General features: G+C 25.9%; 2 protein-coding genes across 5 annotated transcripts in view; one reads left to right on the top strand and one right to left on the bottom strand.

Annotated features, from left to right (window-relative positions):
* Window positions 1–27,709, top strand: part of LOC127287572 (centrosomal protein of 135 kDa-like) — a 69,782-nt gene that overhangs the window by 15,472 nt on the left and 26,601 nt on the right. The window lies entirely within an intron of this gene.
* On the bottom strand, window positions 612–27,101 carry LOC127287578 (uncharacterized). Its single transcript, XM_051314585.1, has 6 exons — window positions 26,876–27,101; window positions 9,693–9,867; window positions 5,459–5,640; window positions 4,623–4,966; window positions 3,886–4,099; window positions 612–1,690 (listed from the first exon to the last, which is right to left on the bottom strand). The coding sequence occupies exons 2-6, from the start codon at window positions 9,861–9,863 to the stop codon at window positions 1,198–1,200; spliced, it is 1,404 nt and encodes a 467-aa protein (XP_051170542.1). The 5' UTR covers window positions 9,864–9,867; window positions 26,876–27,101; the 3' UTR covers window positions 612–1,197.

Genomic DNA, 27,709 nt, shown 5'->3' with positions numbered 1-27,709 from the left:
TTTTCGATTATTTGCAATTTTGGATAAATTGAAATTCAACGTTTTAGGAATTCCATCAAATAATAATGCGTACAATCAAAAATTCAGATAAATGAAGATTCGTTGAACTGGAAATTCTGGTATTTAAAAATTCGAATATCTTAAAATTCTGTTAAAGAAGAATGAAGCTAAATTAAATTTTGGTTAAATTAAAAATTTTTTTTAATAAAAAGTTTGACAAAGAGAATATTTGTGTAATATAAAAATTGTGCACAATGAAAATTCTGTTAAATGCCAATTCGAAAAATTAAAATATTATATTTACTATTAATATTTATTAAATATTACATTTAATATAAAATGAAAATTCTAAGTAACTAACGATTTTTATGGGATAATTATCCGCCCCGAATTAGAAATACTATTTTTTTAATTTTAACTTTTATTGATGAACCGAACTCGATTTAAAAGTGAAAAGTTGACAAGGAAAAGGTAAGCAAATATAATACTATTCGATTTTTTAATTTAAGACGCAATGAATTTAAAATAGAATTAAAATAAAATCCAACAACAATTCATAGATTTAACAACCATTTACTTTTTTTCTTCTCTTTTTTACATTAATATATACATAATATAATGTAAAAATTAATCTCTTTTCACAAAAATGTGAAATGCGTCCAATGCTATTTACAATAATATACAATTATTATTTTCAATTTGCCTTAATATAATTTAACAAGTTTCATTTTAAGAATCGTATGCGTAATCTCTGTTTAATTTTTTTTTGTTTTTTAATAAAACTGTTTTTTAAACATAATCAGTCAAAATAAAAAAATTTACTTTTTAGAACTGAAAGTTAATTTCCTAAAATCATACATTAACTTTCATTCAATTGTCAATTATTCTTGGCTTTTTTATCTGTATAATTTTAAATATCTATACTGCAATGCATTAAGTTATATCAAAAAATTTTATTTCAATATTGAGATTTTTTTTAAAATTCTCTTCATATTTTTGGAAGATTCACATTAATTATCATCAACTGATGCAAATTCAGTTCGTAACGATTAAACATTTGGCACAATTTTATTTTATAAAATAGTTGTGGAATATCAAAATAAAATTATCGACATTTCAAACTACTTCTATATTTGAGTATTAATGAGAATTTTATATTGTTATTCTACCACTATTTTAAATTCTTGTTCCTATAAATTAAAATCCAATTGATCTCACTCGGGCATTTAAAAATCTAGCAAGACTAACCGCAGGAGGTTGACAACCACCTGGAGAGACGAGATTATTTTTCTCCAGGTCGGTAGTTTCATTTTCACTGATTCTCGTGTATCCAGGTTGACATTCACATCTCGCTTTAGGAATCTTATCCTTCTGCCAAAAATCACCTTTTGGAATTCTTTGAGCGACAAGCCATTCACCCTCAGTGCATGGGCCTTGAGTATAAAGTTTGTAGCACGTATTATTTAGCAGTGCTGAACCGGGAAAATCCTCACAGTTTAGTGTTGTATCCTCTGAACATTTACCAGTGTTCTTAAGAACATTGGTGCAACCACAAACTCCTCGATAACTGATTCCGTCGATAGATGGCCTTGTATTGTAGTCATAAAGTACAATTTGCTCACTTGGACATGGTCCCCTTGATCCTATTTTATAGCACGTCTTTTCCTGAGGAAAATAAAGTCTTCCACGTCTGAAATAATAAATATAGTATAAGAAAATTAATACATTAATTATTTAATATAAATAATATAAAAATAAAGTTTTCATACATCACAATAGTATTTTTTGTATATAAATAAAAATATAGAGAAAATAAAAACATAATTCCCTTCCAAATCTGTAATTTGTAAAGTAGTAAATTCGATCAACAGGAAGGTAAGAAACATAAAACAAGTTTATGTAATTTTTTAAAGTTTTCGACGTTTCAATGGTGTGGTTTACCATCAACCTCAGGCTAATTTATTTAAAAACACAAAAATTAACAAAATACAGAATACAAAACTGATAACACAATTTAAAAAAAATTAATAGTATAATACCTAAATATTAAAATATACTTTACATAGCAACTAATCAAAGATTAAAAATACTTTTATAAATAAACAAAATTTTAAAATAAATTAATAAACGCAAAACATAAAAGCACACGACGAAAGCCGTTATTTCGATACAACAATAAAGTCAAAACTGAATTTAATATTGGAAAAGACCATCTCCGTTAAGTTATGTAGTCAATGTACTCAAAAGTTCTAGCTCCAGTTTTGCAAGTACAGTAGTATCTTAGTATTAATTCATTTTCTTCATCATTGTTTCTAAGCACAAAGGCTATAAATATTTGATATTTAGTAGCATTTCTGAAACGAGAATAAATCCGTACTCTAATGAAGCCAATTTCATTCAACATTTCGTCAATTTGGAATTCTTCATTACATTCCCTGAGAACTTTGTCATGAATGTAACCAGGTGAAATACTTACTTGATAGACTCTAATCGTTAGGTTTTGTAAGTAATGTAGCGAAAGTCAAGGGAAGTTTGTTTATAAGAATTCTTATTGAACCGAATTTTGCCTGAATCAAATTTTTAAATACCACAATTTTTATTAAACCAAATTTTCATTTGTCCGAATTTTTATTAACACAAAATGTCATTTAATAGAAATCTTAAAACTTAGAATTTTCATTTATTCTAGATTGCAAAAGGTCGAATAATCAAACAGCAGAAATATTTCGGCGCCAATTTTAGAATTGACCATTCAGAATTTTCTTAACAGTTTCTGATAAGTCAATTTTAAAAATGGCGCCGAAATATTTCTGCCGTTTGATTATTCGACCTTTTGCAATGTAGAATAAATAAAAATTCTAAGTTTTAAGATTTCTATTAAATGACATTTTGTGTTAATAAAAATTCGGACAAATGAAAATTTGGTTTAATAAAAATTGTGGTATTTAAAAATTTGATTCAGGCAAAATTCGGTTCAATAAGAATTCTGATAAATAAAAATTCGTGTTAAGAAAAATTCTTTTGAATAAAAAGTGTGCTAAATTGAAATTATGTTAAAAGAATATTTTGTTAAATAAAAATTTGATTACATAAAAATTCTGTTAAGTATAAATTCTAGTTAATTTAAATTCTATTAAACATTAATTCGAAAAACACAAATTCGAATAAAGTAAAATTTTATCTAATAAAATTCTATGAAATGAAAATTCTAAATAATTCACATTATGGAATAATCATGCGCCCCTTTAATATGACTATTTCTCGCCTCTACTATCCACCTGGACTTTGTAATCAGCATGGATTCATTTGCATCAATAGTATCAAGTTGACGTTGACCCCGTTCAAGAAATGCTGGCATCCTATGACGAATTCCCAAGTTTTCTAGTAATGGTAAAACATCTCTATAACCATGATCAACAATGCCAACATTACCTTCTCTAAACCATTCTCGAAGACCTGCATCATCGTTTTCCAATTCATTTGCAAGCATTGCTGCATCATTATTTCGAGAGTCTGAGAAATGCGGACCATGAATGTCTAAAATGTATCCGTTTGGGGCAACAAGTAAGGCTGGCTTAATTAAATGACGCCCTTTGTGAACAGAGTAGGTTTGCCTTAACGCTTAAAAGTTACTTCTCTTATGCGTGTAAACGTCAGTTTTATCGATGACTACAATTGCAACAGGAACATCAAGATTGGGATTATAGAGTGTTTGCAAAATCAGTCACATGATTTTCGATAAATTGTTCTCGAGTAATCGTGTTTATTTGAATATAATTCACCGGACACTAAGATAGCAGAATTGACACTTGCCCGATACAACTAATTCAAAATTTAAAGATGGCTAAGCTTAAAAAAGGTCATATTTAATGCAAAGGAACTTACCTACAAGGTACAGGGACACACGTTGTCGAATTTACTAACATATCTCCACTTTGGCACGGTCCTCGAGTATACACTCTGTAGCAAAATCCATTTTTATATGGTACATGACCTGGTTTGCAGTGACATGTTGCTTGAAGGGGTTTATCGTAGACTTCTGTTTCAATTTTTTGATTGACGACAAAGTGTTGACCAGGCAAACACGGTCCAATCGTACCTAAAATTAAAACCAATAACTATATCAAACGAAATTTTTTTAATAAAAAACGTCTAGGTGATTAAAATCATTTTATGTTTATATATTTACAAATTGAAATATACACGGAAAATTTTATTTATCTTTCAAAAAAATTAAAATGTAAAGAAATGGGAAAATCGCGACTCAATCAACCTTTTCACACAATAACGATAAAAACTAGCTAAATAAATAAAACAAATATAAAAATACAATCAATAAATAAATGTAACGTGATGATTAATGAAGAATATAAATAATGATATAAATGGAAAGGTATATGAAAATGAAATATATAAATTGTATATTTTATTCGTAAGTTATGTACATATAATAAAGTAAATTATAGATTATAAAATACCACAAGACAGTGACACTAAATATTAAGACGAATTTTTGTTAGTATAAAATATATTGACTTTTAAGAAGATTGAATCCTTTCACCATATATTATCTGATTGATTAATTTTTTATAATGCTGCAAGAAAAACAAAGAATTACATACCCAATGGATAACACATTTTTGTCGGTGCGTAATAGTGAGGTAGATTAGAATGACATCCACAATGACCTCCTGGTAGAAATAATTCTCCTGCTTCAGAGCATGGCCCTTGAGTATAGTGTTCAAAACAACCTCCCCTTTCGGCGGGCCAATAATATCTACTTAATTCTCCTTGCTGAGAACATGAACAGATAGCTAGGCCATCTTGACCAATTACCAAAAGCTCTCCTTTTGGACATGGTCCTCTTGTTAGTTTTGAATAACAAGTTTCATCTCTAGGCCAATAGATGTTACCCTTTTCTGGACAGGATTCTGGTTCTCTGCACACGCCCCATCTTTTTTTTGAGCTAAGCACGATTAAGAAAAATTCATTAAATGAATGATAAACAACTTTATGAAAGGAGAACAAAAAAACTGGATAATTAAAATTTTTTAAGAAACCGAAACAGTAAATATCAGTAAGCAAATGAAAACTAATTTAGTGGAATTGAAATGGATATACCCTGGGCTAAAGTTCAGTGAATCACGCTTAGTGACAAATTTGAATTGAAGCTATGTTGCAATTCTCCTGAATTCGACAAAGCTGTATTCAACCTTGCCAAAAAAGTTAATTCATTTTAATTCATCTGAATTAGTTATTAGTTTTTAATATTCATTCTTTATATAAATTACGTTAATCAAATAATATTCTTCTATTAGATTCACTAGAAATATTAAAGTAACAGTTTATTCAAAATTACTTTCCCAGGCTACTATTCTGAAGGATGTTAAAAATTTTGATGAAAGTTTAGAAAATTTTCATGCCATATTAAAAGTAATTAATTTCAACATATAATTACTTAGTTTCTGGTACTGGAGCGAAAAATTGACCTGCTGGACAGGAAGCTCTAGTAAATATTGGATGGCAGAGCTTATCTCTAGCTGATTGAGCAGTTCCTGGCGGGCATCTACATTCTGCTATAGTACCTCCACCTTCAGCAGATGGTCCCAATTCCATTGTTTTTGGGCATGGTGCTCCAATCTATAAATATAACAAAAAGCATAAGAGGTTAAGTATGCAAAAATTGCCCCCGCATATATTTGGCTCATATTGGCCCCATGTATTGCTACCCGAATGAGTATCAAATTCTAAAAAAAAAAATTTTCAAAAAAAGTCAAAAAATTTCAATTTTGAAATTAAAAAAAAAATTTTTTTGAGGTTATTTTTTGAAATTACACCTACAATTTTTTTTAAAAAAGTAACTTATAATATCCCCTTTAACATATATTGAATTATGTGAGCAATAAATAAATTTTTGTAAATATAGATGACATTTCATGAGTTTTTTTTATCACTTTTCGGAGTAACCTTTCCAAATTAAATGAAACTTTTTTTAAAAATATTTATTAATATAAAGGTCCAAAATAAGCATTTTTTATGTAAAAACAATTGTTTATTTAAAAAATACAACAATAAATAATGAAGAAAATTCACATTTTTCTGCTCCACCAAATAAATTGGTTTAAAGATAAAAATTTTCCTTATTTTTCAAGCTTTAGTACCGCACAAGAAAAATGAGGTGATTCGAAATAATTCACTCACAATTTATTAATTAAACAATGTTTGTTTTCTATTTTGTATTATATTTATTCTTAAAATCAGATCAGTAGTTATCGAGAAAAATGAGTTTTTTGATATTTCTTCCTCCCTTCATAACTTTCAAAAAAATTTGAACTTTAAGTTCACAATTTTAGAATTTTATACTCATCTGGGTAGAAATACATGGGACCAATATGAGCCAAACATGTGAGGGGGCAACTTTTGCATACTTAACCCCCTATGCCCTTTGTGACGGGAAAGTATTTCTTGACGTGAATTCAATAAATAAATCAAATACTCTCGAATACAGATTAGTTGACTAGCCTTTTGACAAATAATTACTTATTTATTTATTTATTTAACATTATTACCCGCGATCCAATTGGACCATTAATGGGCAACTACAGTACATAGCTTATATCATATTACAAAAATTGGAATTAACTAAAAGAAAAGGAACAAAGTTAATACAATGAGTTTAAGTGTAAGTACGCTGTTCAACAGTTAGGAAGTCAAAGCGCAAACATAAGTCAATGTAATTTGATCCTTGGGGAGGATAATGCTTTTCAATTTTAAAAATGAGGTATTTGAGAAATTTCTTCTGAATATCTTCCAAGTAATTACTATTTGTCAAATTGAGAATTAGCAATAAAAGACGCATAATCAATTTTAGATCGAATAAACGAGTTAAAAAGTAGAATTAAAGTTTTTGGTAGATGGAAATTCTTAGAAGTTCTGAAAAGACAACCCAAACCTCTCGATGCAAATGTAACTAAGGACGTACACATCATGCCTGAACCAAAAAAAAGTTTGATTAAAATGGATCCAAAATCGTGTTTTTGGGGATCATTCTACATCATATCAGAAGAAAAATACGTTGAGATCAAAATCCTAGCTGCTACTTTTTTCGAGATATCGGTATTTTCGTTTATTTAATTTTGCGAATATTCTAAAAACACTCAGTTTGGAACTTGTAACTACATGTAGGCAAACAAATCTTACAAAAAGTATCTTAAATATATTTTTTATATGTAATTACATGTAAAAACCTTTAAAATAAAAACTCAATGAAGAAAATTGGTTAATATTTGTCAATATATTAGGTTTTTTTATATTGAGCTTAATTAAGAGTCGATTTTGAATTTTTTTGATATTTTAGGTCATACCTATTTCAAAACCCTTTATATTTATGTTAAATATATTTTTTATATTTTAATACTTTTTGCACAACAAATTAATTTATATGATTTAGAAAGAACGAAACAAATTTTTTTTTACAATTGGTAGAGAATGATATTCGTAAAATATCATAAGCAAAACAAGAAGTTGAATAATTTTCAAACTAAACAATAGATTTAAAATTTTGAAACAAAAATGTATATAAATGGATATCTTGCATGAACTATAATAATCAGTATAATACAACTCACTTAAAAGTAACGAAATAAAAATTCGACAATTGTTATAAAAATATTTCCTTATGCTCTCTAATTTTTCAGGGAATAATAATTCTAAATTCGTCGTTCCCATTCATTTGTTTTGTCCTGTTATAACTGTCTGTCTTTAAAATCCCTTTAACTTTAATTAAATAGCCAACTTTGGATTCTGCAAAAGAACCCCAAAATACGTTTTTAAAAATAATCAAAATTAATACCGTCGTTTTCTACATCAAAATTTTCATTCTCATTAAGAATTCTTTCGACTACATTCGAACACGTTTCGCATTCGCAGGTGGTTCTTTTACAGCCTTTTCACATTTGCAGGTAATTTTTTTCAGTAGGTCTTGCGGAATCAACGTGTCATCCGTTTAAACCGATGGCTGTAAATCTCTTGCTGTTGCTTTCCACCCCCATTAAGTTTTGTCCTTTACATTTCCAAGCCATTCTTGCAATTGAAAATAGTTTCTAAAGGAATGTTGTATAGTTGCACCTTCCGTCGGTAGTAAGCTTTCCAGTTTGACATTTCGTTTTATTGTGGATTTTTGAAAATGTAAAAAACGCAACTCTTGGAGGTTTACATTTTCATTTTTTGTTGCATACATTTTAGCAATAATTTCTTTTCCACATCTGGCAATTTTTTCACGGTCTGCATTTTCATTATAAAAAGTCGTTGCTAAATTTTGCAAATATTCATCGTTTTTCATTATTTTTAATAATTTACTTTTCCCTTGTCTGAAAAAACAGGAGGTTGTGTCACATCCCAGGAAGATATGCAGAAACGAAATTATGGGCTTTAAATTTTCATATTTGAAACTATTTACTTTAGAAATTTCATCAGATCCACGGCTTGCGCTGCATTTAACAAAAAAAAAGTTTTCAATCAAAGGAGCAATTTGAGTTAGCATAACCAAAATATCAATGTTCTGCGAATAGACTTTTAATGTCACATCATCTGAAATTAAATCTTTTACACTTCTTACAATTTCAATATCCAAATTCTAATTTTTTTACGCGACCCTGCAGGTGTGTTTTGAATAGAAAAGATTTCTTTAGTCGGCATTTCATCAAATACAATTTGCGAATTTAGTGAAAAATTTCCTTTAACATAATTAACATACTGCTTTAAAATTTTGCTCACACTGTCATTCTGGTGCCATTTAATTATATGAAGAGGAAAGTTATCGTCAATCACCGTTATTCTGATGTCATTTAATTATATGAAGAAGAAAATTACCGTCAATCACATTAAAAAGAATGCCTACTAAATGAACTTGTTCTACATGCTCAAAATTATCAGACAAATTATTGTTTTGCACTTTACGCTTTCCCGCTTCATCGAAAATAGAAAGAGGATAAGGAGCCAGTTCATAACTTCAATAATCTTTCTTTTCCACGTTTAATGAAATCTTTTGAAATAACAATAAAGGATCAACTGTTACAACTTCTTCGTTAATTTTGATCGACAATGATTTTAAGTCATTGTTTATAGTGAAAAAATCTAACGTTTTTTTAACGGTCATTTTCGGAGATAAAAATGTTTTTTTAAATTTCTGCGGCACTTGTTATCGGTAATATAGGTCATTCAGAGTAAAATGACACCTTAAAACGAATTTTTTTTAGGGTCCCGGAATCTGACATCGGGAATAAAAAAAGTTTATTAATTAACAATTGGATTGTTCAAAGCCTATCAGTTCAATCGGGCCCACGTTTTTTACACTTATTAAGGGTCCTGAAAGCAACACTTTTACCGAGTTTGAGACCGATTCATTAAAAATTAAACAAAATTATTAAACATTAAAAAATCGATTTTTTAAATCGTTTTAATTCGCTAAGTCGTATACAAATGTTTGAAAAATATCGTTCGACCAGTCATTTTATTGGTCTCTATAACTTTTACTGAAAGCTTTTTTCCATAAAAATTTACTGAGAGCAACAATCCTCAAAAATTTTGGAATTGTAATTATCATAAAAAACTTTGGACTTTAAAGAAGTATAATATTGTAGATGTGAAAAGGTTTTTTAATAAAAACTGAATTAAATAATTATTTGACTTGCCTGAAATATCGTATAGCATTTTCCATCTAAAGGCCAAAATAGAAGTTGCCAACCTCTTGGCTGTGCTGCACAAGGATTATTAGATGGATTTGCCCAAGGTGGAGGAACTATGGCCGCTTTCACACTGACCAATAATAAGATACCAAAAATTATGTCCTGAAATATCTGCATAGCCCTGAAAATAAAAGTTTATAAATTGTCTAAATATGTATTAAAAACACGTAAAATAGTTTCAAAAGAAGTTATTTACCTCTACTAATAAATTAATTCTAAACAAGTATATTTAGGTTAATTTAGTTATTTCCAGTTTATGGATTCCTGCTTACGATATTTACCTAGTTTAGTTCTCAATTTTGAATTCAAATTGACCGATCCAATATGTCGGGCAAAAAAAAATTAGTCAATTTTTAAAAATTTTCTTAATAATAGATACTCCAGTAAAACAACTAATTCAGATGAATTGAAATGAATTAACTTTTTTGGCAAGGTACAATTCGTATTGAAGTAGAATTCAGCTTTGTCGAATTCAGGAGAATTGCAACATAGCTCCAATTCGAATTTGTCGCTGAGCGGGATTCACTCAAGTCCAGGGTATATTCCACGGTGCGCCAGAAGGAGGTTTAAATAAAAATGAATTGGCACTTAAAAATTCTTTTTGATTATGGTTCTAAAATGAATAAAAAACTTTTCTCAATAGGTTTTAATATCAGCTTACGTGCCCAATTTAAAACAAATTGAGTTTTAAATATTTAAAAATAATGTTTTATGAGGAACCAGAATTTATTTAATGTATACTTATATGCGTATAGATAATAGATGTTTTAGATTTGGGTTCATATAAATTTATTAACAATGAAGTTATTTTCTTGTTTCGTTTTTATATTGATGCATTAAGAGTGTCGAATGGTATCTGAAATTCTTTGGCAAGAAGAGAGCTTTAATTATCGCTCTAAACGTGAAATAGTATTGATTTTAAAATACTTTTTTCTCGAAACATGAACACTTTTAACAAAATCAGCCAAAATCCTCATCTTATAAATTTCCTAAATCCAAAAGACTGTACGAATCCATAGAAAAACATGGTTGCAAAACAAAAAGTAGAAAAGTAATCTAATAACAGCTGCGACTTTGTGCGCCCTGCATGCTGCTGCCATCTTTTGTTACCTAGGTCACGGTGATCAAGAATCAATTACATTATATTCGTCATTATTTATAAGTTAAAAAATAGTAACTTATTTATTTTAGTATTATAATAATTTTAAAACGGTGCACAGTGGCCGATTTCCCGAAAAACCTGGCCAAAAATCGAAAAATGATACGATTTTAATCAAAATTGGTATACCCATGTTTTTTGGGTTTCTGAATTCAAATTTTACATTGGTTGTGTCAAATTCAAAATGGCGGATCCAAAATGGCCGTTTAGATTTTAAAAAACTTTGCTGAAAATCGAAAAATGATACGATTTCAATCAAAATTGGTATACCCATGTTTTTGGGCTTCTGAATTCAAATTTTACATTGGTTGTGTCAAATTCAAAATGGCGGATCCAAAATGGCCGTTTAGATTTTAAAAAACTTTGCTAAAAATTAAAAAATGGTACGATTTTAACCAAACTTAGTATACTTACGTTTACTGGGTTTCTGAAATCAAATTTTACATTTGTTTTATCAAATTCAATATGGCGGATCCAAAATATTTGCTGGTATTATAAAATTGCGTATATGTGTTAGAGTTTATTTTTTTTAAATTACAGACAGTGCTTAAATTTTAGTTTAAAGCGAATGAGAATGAAGAAAAAATCAGTCTTTCACGTTCAGTTGCACCGCCGGCCGGTGCAACGCGCTGTCGGTAAACCGCGCTGGGTGAAATAAAAAGTGATACCAAAACTGCAGGGGCAGCTTGGGGCAGCTGATTTCAATTAGAAGGAATCAAAAATATATTCTAGTTTATGATAATACCAGGTAGAGCGCGGATATCGGTGGATTTCACAACTATTTTCATGATTTACGTTGATAAAACAATACAAAAATCGTAGCCATGAATAGCGATGTTTAATGTCATTTTTTAAAAACTGTACGTTTTAAATGTGATGATAAATACATTCAACATATTTTATACACGTTTGTTAATAATTCCCAAAAAAAGATATTCAAAAATCTGCTGTATATTAGTATATTTTCACTATTTTAACTGTGACGAAAATTTATAGTTATGAATCGTTCTGAGTAAATCTCTGGCAAAGATCACTTTTACTTGTTCAGATAATAAATTGGTGATAAAAAAAGTGTAATTTTTTTTCGCAAAATTATGCAGTGAACCCTCCTTTATAATATTCAACAATAAAAAGTATAAATTTTTAAAAAAAATTTTTTGACTTTTGGCCAGGTTTTTCGGGAAATCGGCCACTGTGCGGTGTTAAGTTATATTTTTTGGGCGTTTGCAGAGATAGATTTTTAACATCAATAACTTCGTAATATTTTACAATAAAAGGTTCATTAATAGGTCAATTGAGTCGTTTTTAAATATTCTCCAAGTTGTTCATAACATTTTTAAAGAAACATAACAATTTTTTAATAAATAATACAAAAAAGGTTAGTTTTTTTAAATATTCAATTTCAAAATGTTAATAACTCTGGATAAAATAACAGTAGGACATTCACTAATAGGTCAAAAAGATGCGTCTTGAATAATTTTACAAAACTAGAGATAAATATCTATTGGTCTCAAAATATTTTTTTTAATTTATGGGCAAAAAACGATTTTTTAAAAATTTTTAAATAAAAAAATACTAGTTAATCTTTATTAATATGACTCAAAGTAGTCTAATTATTTATCCGCCAGTGAGACCTACAGTTTTAAAAAAATTATCCCTTTAGCTCTTATAGTATTCGAGATATTTAAGAAAATGTAGTACACACACACACTGAACGACATTTTTTAAAAATTTGATTTTTGGATTCCTGAGGTCGAAAAACATAAAGATACATCAAAAATTCAGGTCGAAAAATTTCGGTAGTACAATGCTTCCTCCATGAGGAAGCAATATTATCTTTTAAATTTTATGTACACTGAGAAAACAATTTAGTGTTTGCAACAAAATTGTTTGGTTAGGCAATTTTGGTTCTTTTAACCAAATTTTGGTTGGCTGAAACAAAGTCGTAGAGTTATCTCAACTAAACATTTGGTTAAGCCAACAAGATTATTTGGTTTAACATTTTTAAATTCCAACCAAAATTTAGTTACGACAACAAAATAATTTGGTTAACACAACAAAATAGTTTGGTCTAAAAAACCAAATGAACGTTTGTTGTCCTAACCAAAATTTGGTTGCGACAACCAAATAATTTGATTCGCTCTCAGCTCATAGCTTAAAAGAACAGTTAGTTTAAATCTTTTACCAGGATGGGTAGTCCAGTGGTCAGAGCTCCCGACCTTCAGTTTTAAAACAGAGGTTCGATCCCAGGCGGAGATGAGATTTTTCAAAGTCCACAAATATTTCAATTGGATAAATATAAATTCAATGTCAAATTGATAATAAATAAATAATGAAATAAATAAAAAAGATAAAAAGAAAAGAAATAAGGTAGAATATAATTTGTAATTTTACAAAAAAACTGTTTGTTTGATCAACCAAACATTTTTGTTGACCTATCAAAAAAAATTTGGTTGAACTAACCAAACAGTTTTGTTATGTCAACAAAAAACACACAACCAAATTTTTTGGTTGACTCAAACAAATAGTTTGGTTGCTTAAATACCAATAACATTTTTTTGTTGGCCCAACCAAATTTTGGTTGCTCTGACTAAACATTTTTCCCAATGTATATTGTAAAGATTAAAAATTATTCTATTTTGCAGAATTACAATATATAATTATTCTTTTTTATGAAAATTTTGCTAGACATAAAATCTGGTCAATGGAAATTGTATTATTTGAAAATTCGATGTATTATAGAAAGAAATCTTAAATCCAAAAGAAGAATAACAAAGATGAATGTTTAAAGTTATCTTTTAATCAGTATATTTTCAAAAAAATCGCCTCTTTTTGGATGAATATTCATAAATTTTGAAAACAAAATGTAAAATTAATTTTTGAATGGAATATTTTTATTTGAAGATTTTTTTTTCCGTGGGGGGAATGTGATAAATATTTGAAAAATCATTCTACTATTTTGTGGTTCAGATAATTTAAAAATTGTGAAATGTAGTGTAGAATTTAATAAACATTTGCAAAAGAAGCTTAAGTTTTATTTACACATTTTAAAAAAACTAAGAGAGGTGTTAATAAACCTGTTAATGATTCTGTAAATGTGTACTTTTCCTTTTTAATAGTGTGTGGATATTTGAAAAATAAATTTCTAGAAGTTATAAAGATATAAACATTGAATTATTTTACATATATTAATAAAATATATGATATTAAAATGAGCAACAGAATATCTAATTAGAAGAAGTAAATATTACCTTCGAAACATTTAATGAGCAATATTTCATCAATTTCTTTTTAATTAAAAGATTTATAACTCTCCACATATTCAATATAATTAAATTCAAATTTCAATTGTACAATATGAATTTGACTTCAAATATATTAATTAATAAAAACAAGAAACAATATTTAGTTGTCATTGCTTAGATATATGAAATGAATTCTATTAAAAATTAGTTTTATTATCAAAAATATTTTGAAATTTTTCATCAAAATAATATAAATTGTCCTGATTTATGTCGGAGCATTTGGATGTAATAAAAATGAGTAAATGACATTACTTTCACTATTTCACTATGGCAATGGCATTGCCCCTAATGTTGATGTGCATTCGAAATTAAGATTGACTTCATACATGAGAATACCGAAAATAAATTTTCTCTTTTTTTGTTATCATTTTGATGAAGTGAAATCTGTTAATCTCTTTCGTAAGTAGATCTTAATAAAATTATATTTTTGAATAAATAAAAATATTAACTATAATAATTATGTATGCTATCAGAATATTAAATAAGATAAAAAAAATGGTAAAAATGATTAAAAAAATCCAGATTTAAAAAATAATAATCACTTTAAAAAATGGCATTGTTTTAATTTTTTTTTTTTTGGTAAGGAAGGAAATTGACGTAAAATTGTTATTACTTGCTTTCTTTCAAGGATCGAATCTACTTCAAATTTTCGAATGGGAATAATTATTTTTGTTCTCAAGTGAATATTGTGGTTTTTTATTTGTATATTAAAGAAATTATGTAATAAATAATATAAGTCTCAAGAGTAATAAAATTCAAATTTTAATCAAATCATTAATACAGTGCTATTAAAAATCAAAATTGTGTTTTCCCAAATTAGAAAATAATTTTGAAAAATTTTTCAGGTGAACTTTCATGGCCTATTTATAGCTTTACTTTATTTAATCTTTAACAATTCGATCAGGAATTTAGAGGCAGGACCTTGCCTTACGGTACGAAGGTCATTGCGCAAGTGAAAGTATAAAAAATGTTTATTTATGAATTTAAGTGTTTCAGTCAGGAAAAAAAAGACTTTTTTGTTAAAGTAATTGGATAATAATTTTTTCAATTATCATAATCATTATTTTTAATTTTGGAAAATTTTTCATAAAATTAAAAAAAGAAAATTAAATATGATGAGAGGGTTTAAGCAAATATTTCTTGGTTGAATTCAATAGTTTTTTTTTGTTTGTACTTGTAGGATGAAAAAATAATAATTAATTTATTCCAATGATCCGTTACTTATCTATTGGCAATTAATAAATAATGTTAATATTACGTGCGATCATTATAAAGTGATATATTTTATTTATTTATTTTTTTATTTTTTATAACCCTGAAAAATTGTTTGCTATTTTAAAATTTAAAAAACTTTTCATTTATAGTATCAATTATTTAAGAAAGTAATCTAAGAATTTTAATTTTAAAATTAAATTTTTTTCTTTAAATATCTTAAAAAATTTCTCTCTTAGAATATTTTTATCTATTTTGCAACTTGTGTTTTTGAATAATAATTACAATTGTAGAAAAATTAAATTCTTAATAATAATTTCAATTATAACTCTTACGAAATTCAATTATTTTTAATGATTTTTAGAATATTCTTCGAAAATTATTTTTAAAATTTTTCATCTAAAACTTTTTGGTATTTAATAATTTCGATTATAATTTTTTCCAAAATTCAATTATTTTTAACGATTTTAATAATATTATTCAAAAATTCAATATTATCTGAAAGCATTTTTCAATTAAAAAAATTCAATTATTTTCAAAAATTTCAATTTAAAACCTTCTAATATTTAATTATTTTTAAAAATGTCAATTGCAATTCTTCCAAAATTTAATGGTTTTAAATGATTTTTGTAATATTTTTCGAAAATTCAATTATTTGAAAACATTTTTCAATTAAAAACTTTTGAAATTGAATTTTTGTCTGTAATTTCTAATAAATTCTTCATCAACAGAAATCACAAAAAATTTCAATTAAAAATCGCTTAAAGTTCATTTAAGTAGTTACTTTTAAAAAATTTTATTTAAAATTATTTGATAAATTATTTTCAATTATGTAAAACTTAATTATTGTTTGAAATTTAACAAAATCTTTTGAAATTTAATTATTTCTAAAAATTTCAACTATAACTCTTCCAAATTTCAATTATTTTTAATAATTTTATTATTTTTTTAAATAATTCAATTATTTAAAAAAATTACAAATAAAAACTCTAAAATTAAATTATTGTTAGAATTTTTTTTTTTAGTTTGTCTAACTTAATTAAAATTTTTTTAAATTTACGTCTTTGATTCTCTGGAATATTCGAAATAAATTGATAATATTTCTAGAGAATTATTCTTATTAAGGAATTAATAAAAGATATTTAATATCTATTAACATTAATTATTTAAAATAAAATACTTATTAACTAATTAAATTTAATTAAAATAAAAAATCGACTTTTTCGACTTTTCTTGGAATGTAAATCAACATTTTTTTGCGCCTTAAAGGTAATCCGAGGCTTATACATATTATTGATAAACTGTCTTTGTCTATTTGCGAAATTGCAGGACAATAAATTCGCATGTGACATTTGGATAGCATATTCTACTTGAAAATAAATTATTTTTTTAAAAAAGTGAGAGTTCGCGCTCCTCAGAATCACATTAAAATATAATTTTGCGTGATTTACGCTATACGACCAAACTAGTAAAATTTCCTTCTCACAATGTTCGTTACACAATTGATTAATTGTAGGTTTTTTAGCTTTAGTCTCTCATTACATCAGAACTTTCACGTTCTCGACACTTTTTATCTTTTCTTATTGCATACATTAGAATATTTAGTCTATTATAATAACGAGATCATGTTTTGCTTGTATTTTTTTTTTTTTGAATTTTTTTTCGCTTAAATAACTCAATGCTATTACTTTGTTCACAAAAAAAACTTCATTAAATAAGCCCACGGATGCAATAACATTTTCTATACTTAAACAAGAAATAGTTGTGTCTGTAATAAAATGATGGATATATTTAAAACATCGTTAAAAGATGTGTATATGAAAAAACAATTTTTTTTGTTTATTGATCACTTTTTCATGATTAATAATTTTATTATAAAAACTTGGTGAATGTATTTTTGAAATTTTAGAAAATTCCTTATTTTAAAATTTCATGAGCTATATTTTATAAATTATTGCTTTATATCTATTGAAAACGAAGTGCATGAAATTCCCATAAAAAATCATTTTGTTCAAATTTTCATTTTAAAAATAAAATTATTATTATGTGATAAATAATTATTATTTTTATTTTATAATTTTATTATTTTTTTATTATTAATACTTTTATTATTATTATTATTTTTATTCAACGAATTTTCATTTTTCGAATAATCATTTGATAGAATTTGTTTTTTTTTAAACGAATTTTAACTTAACAAAATTTTTAGGTACCTAATTTTTTAATTTTTATTTGACAGAATTTTTATTTCATTTTTCTTTTTACCAACTTTTTAATTAAAAAATTTTAATTTAACCCAATACAAATAAATTTAGCAGAATTTTCATTCAACAGAAGTTTAAGTGATTCAAATTTTCAAATACCAGAATTTCCAATTCAACGAATCTTCATTATTTTGAATTTTTTTTTGCACTAATTTTTATTTGATAGAATTCATAGAATGTTGTATTTAAAAATAATTTTTAACAGATTTTTTTTATTTTCATTTTTTTAAAAAGATTTTAAAATTTTACATAAGACATGAAGAATATTTTTTTTAAATATTTTATAAATAAACAATTTAAAACCCTAGTTATAATAACAATTTTTTAGAACAAAAATTATTTTTAAATACCACATTTCTAGTCGACAAAAACCTATTTTTTGTTTCTTAATTTGTCAACTGGAGCTCGAAATTATTTTTTTTTAATTTCAGACATCTAAAAATTTTAATTGTTTTTAACCTTAAGAAACATTTTTTTTGGTCTAATATTGCAATTTTAGATGATCCATTTGAAAAATTCTAACTCTTGTCCGAATTTTTATTTCCATAAATTTTTATTTGATATAAATTCTTAAAACGGCGAATTTTCATTTGTCCGAAATTGCAAATGACCGAAAAGCAAAAAGATTTCGGCGCGAATTTAAAAATTAACGAATCACAATTTTTTTTGGTAATTTTTGATTTGTTAATTTTAAAATTCGCGCCGAAATCTTTCTGCTTTTCGGTCATATGCAATTTCGGACAAATGAAAATTCGGCGTTTTCAGAATTATATAAAATAAAAATTGGTGCAAATAAAAATTTGCATAAATGAAAATTCCGTGATTTGGAAATTCTGTCATTTAAAAATTCGAATCATTTAAAATTCTGTTGAATAAGAATTCTGCTAAATTGATATACCTATTCGGTTGAATTAGAATTTTTTAATTAAAAAATTGGATAAAAGGAAAATTTTGCAAATTAAAAATCCTGTCAAACAAAAATTCGCCTACTTAAAAACACTGTTGAGGAAAAATTCGTTCAAAAATAAATTCTGTCAAATGCTAATTCGAAAATTAATCTAAAAAAATAATAATATCTAATATAAAATTCTTTAAAATGAAAATTCAAACTAATGATTTTAATGGGAAATTCATTCGAGACCCATAAAAAAAATATTTCTGTTTATTTTTTTTTTTCTATTTATATGTTGTTTGTAACAGAAAAGGAATGATAATAATAAATTGATTGCATTGTATAGTACTTTATCCGGATATAAACAAGTATATAAAATAGAAATGATGGAATTTAATTTTCTTTTCCTTTCTCGCCTGAGAGCCTTTCCGTAAATAATTGATTATTATTCTTGGGAAGAATCGCGTGATCCTTGACACGCAGAATATTACGAGCGACTTATGTAACTCAATATAACTTTTTTGAAAGGCAGAGGCACGCGATCAAAGAAAAAAATATTATACCTATATTACTTGTAAGCGAAGAAAGTAGTCTTAAAATTTATATCTGATGCACCAATACAATAAACGTGTTATAATAATATGAACTATGATCTTTAAGTTTTTTTTTTTACTTGATAATATTTTCTATAGGTACATTTTTTAAATGTTATATCATTTATATTGTACTGTATAAAATAAAAAAATAGTCAACGAATAATATTTTTAATTATTATTATTATTATTTTTTAAGGAGGAATGGTACATAACCTCAAAACTAAGAAATTTTTTTTAACAATTTAAGGCAAACAAAATTATGATTAAAATTAATTGCAACCAATTTTAATGACATTGTTAATTGCAAAAAAAAGATTTTGATTCAAAATCTTTTTTTAAACAATTATTGTTTTAACATTTTAATATTTTTTCTTTTAGCTAAGACAAAAATCACAGTTTTTATCTACCCAGACAGCACGTAAGCTTGCAGCAAGCTTCAAATGTACCACCTAACCCAAGCTTACATGATAAGCTTGCCGAAAGATTGCAGTGTAAGGTTATTGCAAGATTGCACAGTAAGATTATCGCAAGATTGCATGATAAGCTTACCGAAAGATTGCAGTGTAAGGTTACTGTAAGATTGCATGATAATATTATCGCAAGCTTGCATAGTAAGCTTGCAAGGTAAGCTTGTGGCAAGGTTGGTGCAAGGTTGCCAATAACCTTCCCCAATCAGCACAGAAGTTTGCATTGAAAATGAGCAATATGCGCACTTGCAATCACAAGCACTTTCGGCTGCGCAGTAAATTTTTTTGACCTCTTAGGAACTGGTGCTCAATGTATGTACAAAAATAAATTTCCTTCCCCAAAATTTTTTTTGTTATATTCTGCAAGCTTGACAGAAGGTTGCCGAGCAAGCTTGCTGCATGTTTGTTGCAATCTTCTGTGCTGATTGGCAAGGTTATTTGGCAATCTTGCACCAACCTTGCGACAAGCTTACCGTGCAAGATTACTTAGTAATCTTGCAATAATATTATTGTGCAATCTTGCAGTAATCTTACACTGCAATCTTTCGGTAAGCTTACCATGCAAGCTTGGGTCTGGTGGGACATTTGAAGCTTGCGGCAACCTTGCCATGCAAGGTTGGCAATATTGCGCGGCAAGCTTGCCGCAAGGTTGTTGCAAGCTTACGTGCTATGTGTGATAATTTTAATAAACAAGGACTTATATTTTATTTAGTGAAACCAATTCAGTAATCGTTTATATTTTAATATTGTTATAAAAATAAGTTGTAAGAAAATTATTTACTAAATAAAATTTCAATTGTTTATAACTTTTTACACAACTTATTTTTAACAATACACACCCAGAGAAAAGATTTCTTTAATTTAAAGAAACCAATTTCTTTGACTTGTTTTCTTTCATTCAAAATAAAATTTTCTTTGAAACAAAAAAAGCTTCATAGTTTCAAAGAAAATTTCTTTGATTCAAAGAAATTTGCTTTGAATGACATAAATTTGTGCATTAAATCAAAGAAATTGTAACATTGATTTTTTTTTTAATCAAAGATAATTTGTTTAAAACAAATAAATTTTCTTTGTTGCAATTAATTTTAAAAATTATTATTTTGTTTTCTTTAAATTGTTTAAATACAATTTCTCAGTTTTGAGGTTATGTTAACGTGTACCATTTCTCCTTAAATAGCAGCTACACGGAAAAAAATTTATTTGATTCAAACAATCGGTTACTTTAATATTATCAAAATAAATATTTATTTATATCAAATAATTTTTTTTGAATAAAATAAACTGTATTTAAACCAATAATTTTTGTACTTGAAACAAATAAAATTAACATGGAAAAAAAATAAATATCAATTTTTTTAAACATGTTTTCCACGACTTAAAAATACTTTTATAAAATTTGATATATATATTTTATTTACATGTAATTGACACAATTTGGTTAATAATAATGGCAAGCTGTCCCCATTTACCCTAAGTTTTCGAATTTTTGGGGTAAATGGGGACAGCTTGTCATTATTAACCAAATTAACAAAAATCAAAAATTCAAGTAAATTTCTGTTATGGGAGTCATACGGAATAAGAAAAAAATTTGGTATAATTTTTAAGTCTTTTTTTTCAAATGCGAGACAAAATACTGAAATAAAAAAAAATAAAAAAAAATAAAAAAATTTCAATTGGTTCAACTATTATACAGGGTGTCCCATTTTAATCTATCAGGCGAAATAACTTTTAATCAGTTGATTTTACAAAAAAATGTTTCAGACAAAAGTTGTTTTGCTCAGAGGGGGACATCCAGTGACAAACTTGAATTTGACCTAAATGACCTAAATTAGGACATTTCAAGGTCAACTCATTTTTTTTAAATGGAACCACCTACTTTTTATAGGTCATATTTAATTTCTTATTAAACTGTATTTTGTATTAAAAGCATTTTATGCAGCTCTTGGCTAGTTTTTAGAAAACTACTCAGAACTCACCACGTGAAGGTGGCTGCACATCGAGTTCCACCTCCTCCTCAACCCAACCGACCTATGTACCTTAACGAAAGAGTTTTTTTTTGTATTTTATTTTTTAATTTTTTTTAAGTTTTTCTATTTAATAAAAATGTCACTCTCTAAATCTAAATTAGTAAAAATGTTTACTAATTTGAATTAGTGACTCACTTTTTGCAAAAAAAAAATTCTTTCGTTAAGGTAGGTCGGTTGGGTGAGGAGTAGCTGGAACTCGATGTGTAGCCACTTTCACGTGGTGAGTTCTGAGTAGTTTTCTAAAAACTAGCCAAGAGCTGCATAAAATGCTTTTAATACAAAATACAGTTTAATAAGAAATTAAATATGACCTATTTGACCTAAAAACATGACATTAGTGTTTTTTACATAAAAATTCTTGCCCTGACGATTCCTTGCATAAAAACTTGATCTTTCTTCATGAAAAATTATTTGACCTAGACTAGACCTAACCAAGGCCTTGTAGGTCAAATTGATTATGACCTATTTAACTTGAATAGGTTGACCAGTCGAAAAAAGTACTTTGATGATTTTAACGTGGAATTTCCTGCTCTTCCAATTTATAACATGAAAAGTAGATGGTTCCATTAAAAAAATGAGTTGATATTGAAATGACCTAATTTAGGTCATTTAGAACAAATTCAAGGTCATCACTGAATATTCCCCTTTAACCACAACTACTTTTGACTGAAACATGTTTTTGTGAAATTAATTAGTTTAAAGTTATTCCCCCTAATACAATAAAAATTAAATGACCTATTTGTCCTAAATAGGTCGACCTATCGAAAAAAAGTGCATCAACGATTTCGACGTGGAATTTCCTGCTCTATCGATTTCCGGCATAAAAAGTAGGTGGTTCCATTTAAAAAAAATGAGTTGACCTTGAAATGTCCTAATTTAGGTCATTTAGGTCAAATTAAAGTTTGTCACTGGATGTCCCCCTCTGAGCAAAACAACTTTTGTCTGAAACATTTTTTTGTAAAATCAACTGATTAAAAGTTATTTCGCCTGATAGATTAAAATGGGACACCCTGTATATCTACTACAAATTTTTTTCAAGTTTTTTCATCCCTTAATACAGTAATATACTTAAGGGAACTTTTTTCCTAAAACTTTCTTAGAAACTATGCTGTCCCCATTTACCCCAAATTTTATGAAATTTTCTAAATTTTGGGGTAAATGAGGACAGTCAGTTTCAGGCGTTTAAGGGTAGGTCCTAGTAAGGCAGCACCACCTATATCGAAACTAAAATTTTGGAAAATTATTTACAGTATTTACTTAAAAGCAAGACAATAAAATACTTTTTCCTTTAGGATAATTGATTATTGTCAAGAAATATACGAGCTAAAACTTTTTTTGAGTTAAAACAATGAAAAAAAATTAATGACGATAAATTAAATATAAGCATATTTTTTTACCAAAACTTTTAAGATATTTTCTCGGAAATAACAAAAAAAAATATGCAATTTTCATTTTGGAGAATTAATAAACACTAAAAAATATACCAGCTAAGATTCACCAATCACGAAAATAACAAAAAAAACTTTTTTTAACATAGCATATCGACACTATTTTTACTGATTTTGACAGCCATTTGGCAAAGTATTTTATTGTCTTGCTTTCAAGTAAATACTGTAAATAATTTTCCAAAATTTTAGTTTCGATATAGGTGGTGCTGCCTTACTAGGACCTATCCTTAAAGCTTATCTAAATTTTTTTCTTCTGCATAAAATTAATCCCGGGAACGTAAATAATAACTTTAAAAAAATATAAACCCACAAATATTACCTTTTAAAGGAAGAAACTTACGTAATATGTGAAAAATAGCGATTTTGTCCCCATTTACCCCAACTGACCCTAATGTATTTTTTTAAATTGAAAATTATTGTTATAAAATATTTAACTAAAATAATTTTTTTCAGTAGTTTTAAAAAAGAAATTAAATAAAGATGTTTTTGAAAATATTGAAAAGAATATATAAAACCAAGATGAGAGATTAAAAAATTTAGATAAGGAAATAAAGTAGTGAAAGGAAGTGATTGAGAAGAAGAAAGGAAAATAAGCTATGCATGCCTGGTTACTCAATATATTGATAAATGAGGAGGAGACGAGGATGAGAAAAACTCATCTGATATGTAATGTGCATGGAATTTTGAACAATAAAATATATAATAGATATTGTAGGGTGTGTAAGATTACACTCTACCCACGTAGAACAAAATAAAGATGAACTTTAAATGTTAAATAAAAGTAAATTTTTTTATTATAAAAAAGTTACTTATAAAAAAAATAATTTAAATCAAGAAACTTAAGTGTTAACAAATAATTGTCTAAAATGTTTTTGTTTCGAAAATTAATTTTTAATGCAAAGAAAATGTTGATCCTAATAAAAAATAAATTTTTAGATTAAGAAAAATTTATCATTATAATTAGGTATTTCTATATATAAATTTTTTTTGGCAAAAAATTTTTATTTCTTCGAATTTTTATATTTGTTGGAATTTAAATTTGCTCTAATTTTTATTTAAAATAATAGGCATTTTAAAAAAATTTTTATTGGATAGAATTTCATTGCACAGAATTTTCTTTCAATGAAAATTCTTTTATAAAAGAAAATTCAATGCAATGAAATTGTACCCAATAAAAATTTTTTTAAAATGCCTATTATGTTAAATGAAAATTCGAGAAAATAAAAATTCGAACAAATAAAAATTCTGTAATATAGAAAATCGTTTTGATGAAAATTCTACAAACTAATTCGAAGAAATAAAAATTCGGCTCAAAACTAATTATGACAAATGAAAATTGTATTAAATATTTATTATTTGAGTCAATTAAATGGCATTTGTTTCAAATATATAAATTATTGTTTCAATAAATAAATAATATTAAGTTTTTAAATAATTTAAAAACTAACAAACAAATAATTTGGTTCTAGTAAATATATTTATTTGATAATAATCAAGTAACCGATTATTTAAATCAAATATATATTTTTTTTAGTATAGTATTGTAGCAACAATGTTAAATAGAATCTATACATATTTCTGAATTTATTTTCATCCGCAAAAAAATTCAAGTCCAACAATTATGCATTGTTAAACTTAAAATGGTTTGAAATTTGTAAATTAGGTCACACTAAGAGGCAATAAATTTGGTCAATTTTTTTTTGTATATATGCAAAAATATAGGTTTGTAATTGTTCTGAAGGTGGCTTTAAATTGAAATTTTTCAAATATTGCAAAAAAATTCTCAGAAATTTTTTCGAATTACAAATTCCGAATACGTTTATTTTTCAAATGGCTTTCTTTCCGAATGATTTTTTCTCAAACTTAATTTTTTGGAATCTACTGTTTCGAATAATTATATTTTTTGTTTACAATGTTTTATAAATACAATAACAATTGTCTGTAGAATATTTGACAACCTCAAAAAATTATCATTTCAAAATGTTTCATGTCAATATTTTTTGATTAAAAATTTTTCGTTTATATTAAATTTTCTTCTATTATGTTAAGTTTTTTTATTTTTACTCAACGGTCCTAAAAAATATAAAATTTACACATTTAACTTTTAGAAACTTTTTTCTTGTATTTTTTGTCATAAAAAGTTATTTTCAATAGTCAGCTTTCGTTTAAAAAAAAAAATCCTCTCTTTCATCTACAAATTTATTTTTGATTTTCATCTTTTTGTTCAAAAATTTTTTTTTCAAAAATAATTTTAAAAACATTTTTTTTTATATAATAATAAAATAAAAAATGATATATTTAGGTTTTAATATTTATTTGAAGTACATACGGGCAAAAGCCCGTATAATTTTGATAAGGAAAATAATTTATTTTCGTTAATGCACATTTTTTTATGAAAGAAGATACAGCGAATTTTTCTTTATCTACTCCATTAAAAATTTTTTATTAATCTACAAGTCTACGTTGCAAAAAAATAAAAAGTATAATCTTCTTTTTTTTAATTGTATAAAAATTTATTATACAGAAATTTTCTTTAGTTACAAAATTATATAAAAATGAGAATGTGAAAAATTGAAAAAAATAACTAAAAATTACAAAACTTATTTTGAGAATATTTTTAATTCCACTAATTGTAAGAATAAAAAATAATTTAAAAGAAAAATGATAATTATTATCGATCTGTATAATTTTATTATGTACATATTTAAATTTTTTTACTAAAAATAAAATGTATTAATCTGAATGATTGATTATCGATCGAAATTTTCGAAGTATAACTAGAATAATCCATCATTTGAATTCTTATTCACAGGACAATAATTAACTTTATGAGACTTTATACTGGTTATTATTTATTTACAAAATCAATTTCCGTATTATATTTAATTTGAATAAAAAACTTTTCTGCAAGTACCATTTTGAAAAACTCAATTTTTTTTAATAATGAAAGCTTTTTTTGAAAAAATTAAACACGTGCTGAATATTTACTAAAAGAATATATAGGGTATAGATAATAGATAATAAGATAATATAGGGTCAGAATTTTTCAAACGGATCATCTAAAATTTTCAAAAAGAAATTAATGTTTAATATTTTTTTTTTTTTAATAAAGAATATTAATTATTATTTTTCATTTTTACTGCTAATCATAATAAGTTTATAAAAATATTAAACTAAACAAATTTTTTTTTTTTGTTAAAAATATAAATAATTGAAATTTTTATGTGTCTCAAAATATGAAAAATTTTTCTCGAGAACCAATTGACAAATTTAAAAACAAAAAATAGGTTTACTCGTCTTGGAATGTGGTTTTAGAAATAATTTTTGTTTTAAAAAATGTTATTTCAAATAGTTATTAAAATTGTTTATTTATAAAATTGATAATAAAAAATATTTTACGAACATGGAGAACACTTGTTTATTAACATTTTATAAATAAACAATTTTACAAACTATTTTTAAAAATAAATTTATTTAAAAATTATTTTTAAATACCAAATTTCAAGAAAAGAAGAAACTATTTTTTATTTTTAAATTCGTCAATTAAATGTCGAGAAAATGTTATTTTTTATTTATTAAGTCTAAAAATTTTAATTGTTTATAATATTAACAAACAATTGTTTTCTAATATTTTCATAAATTTTCAGAAAATTTTTTTACAATTATTTTGTAAATAATTTTATGGAAAATGAAAAAACGCGCGCTTTTTTCTTCTAATTGCTTTTTAAAAAATAATAATAATAAAAAATAAATACTTACGTTTTATGGGTTTAATTTTTAATCCAATTTTTGATGAATAATAATAATTACATCACTAAAGTTTCACTGAATTGTTAAAAATGAAATTTTCACTTGAGCACGTGGTGCATTATTCACAGGAAGAATTGAACATTATCAATATAAGATCTTGTCTTAGCGGGTCTCGCACGAAGACTGAATAAACTTAGGAAACCGCACTCGTTTCAAGCATCAAGCAACGAGTATCGCACCGGCTTGTGCGAGACTATAATGCACAGTCTTTGCCTATTACCTAACATTGTCCCTGAGACTGAAAATCTCATCGGTCAATATACTACTATGAATACAAAATTTCATTGCGTTTTAATTAGAGTCATTCTTTTCTTTTCTTTTTTTTTAAATACACATAGTCATTGAAAAATGTTTTGAAAAATCGAATTTTCATTTTGTATTGTAGAGTCAAAATTCAATGTTAAAATTATGTTTTTACTTCTCGAGTGATCAAAATAAGATTCGGAATTTTTAAAAAAAAAATATTTTTTGGTAAAGTTACAATTAACCCTTAACTGGCACCGTGGGTCCAGGAGACCCACGGTGGTTAAGGGTTAAGGGACCCCGAGAATTTTTTCGAGCTCAAATTAATTGAATGTGTAGCTTTTGAATATTTTTTATATTTCAATGTATTAGTTTGACATGTTCTTAGTAATTATCTAAGTGTTTTGTTACAATTCGATACAAAAGAATAAATTAGCTTCAAACATTAATAATTATAAATTTTTAATTTTAACCTAAAAAGTCGCATATTATTCTACAAAATAAATACCTTTTTTGCAAGTCCTGCTATTTTGGTAATTT

Source organism: Leptopilina boulardi, unplaced genomic scaffold, assembly GCF_019393585.1.
Source record: "Leptopilina boulardi isolate dan_hultmark-lab unplaced genomic scaffold, ZJU_Lbou_2.1 LbouV2_371, whole genome shotgun sequence".
Lineage (NCBI taxonomy): Eukaryota > Metazoa > Arthropoda > Insecta > Hymenoptera > Figitidae > Leptopilina > Leptopilina boulardi.
This window is presented reverse-complemented; position numbering and strand designations above follow the sequence as displayed.

What these genes read in the sequence shown, in the direction of transcription:
- LOC127287578 (XM_051314585.1), bottom strand. Translation starts at nt 9,863, where the DNA reads ATGCAGATATTTCAGGACATAATTTTTGGTATCTTATTATTGGTCAGT. An exon ending in AATGCTATACGATATTTCAG is followed by an intron (nt 5,641 to 9,692) that starts GCAAGTCAAATA and finishes TTATATTTATAG; the next exon opens with ATTGGAGCACCATGCCCAAA. An exon ending in GCTCCAGTACCAGAAACTAA is followed by an intron (nt 4,967 to 5,458) that starts GTAATTATATGT and finishes AATCGTGCTTAG; the next exon opens with CTCAAAAAAAAGATGGGGCG.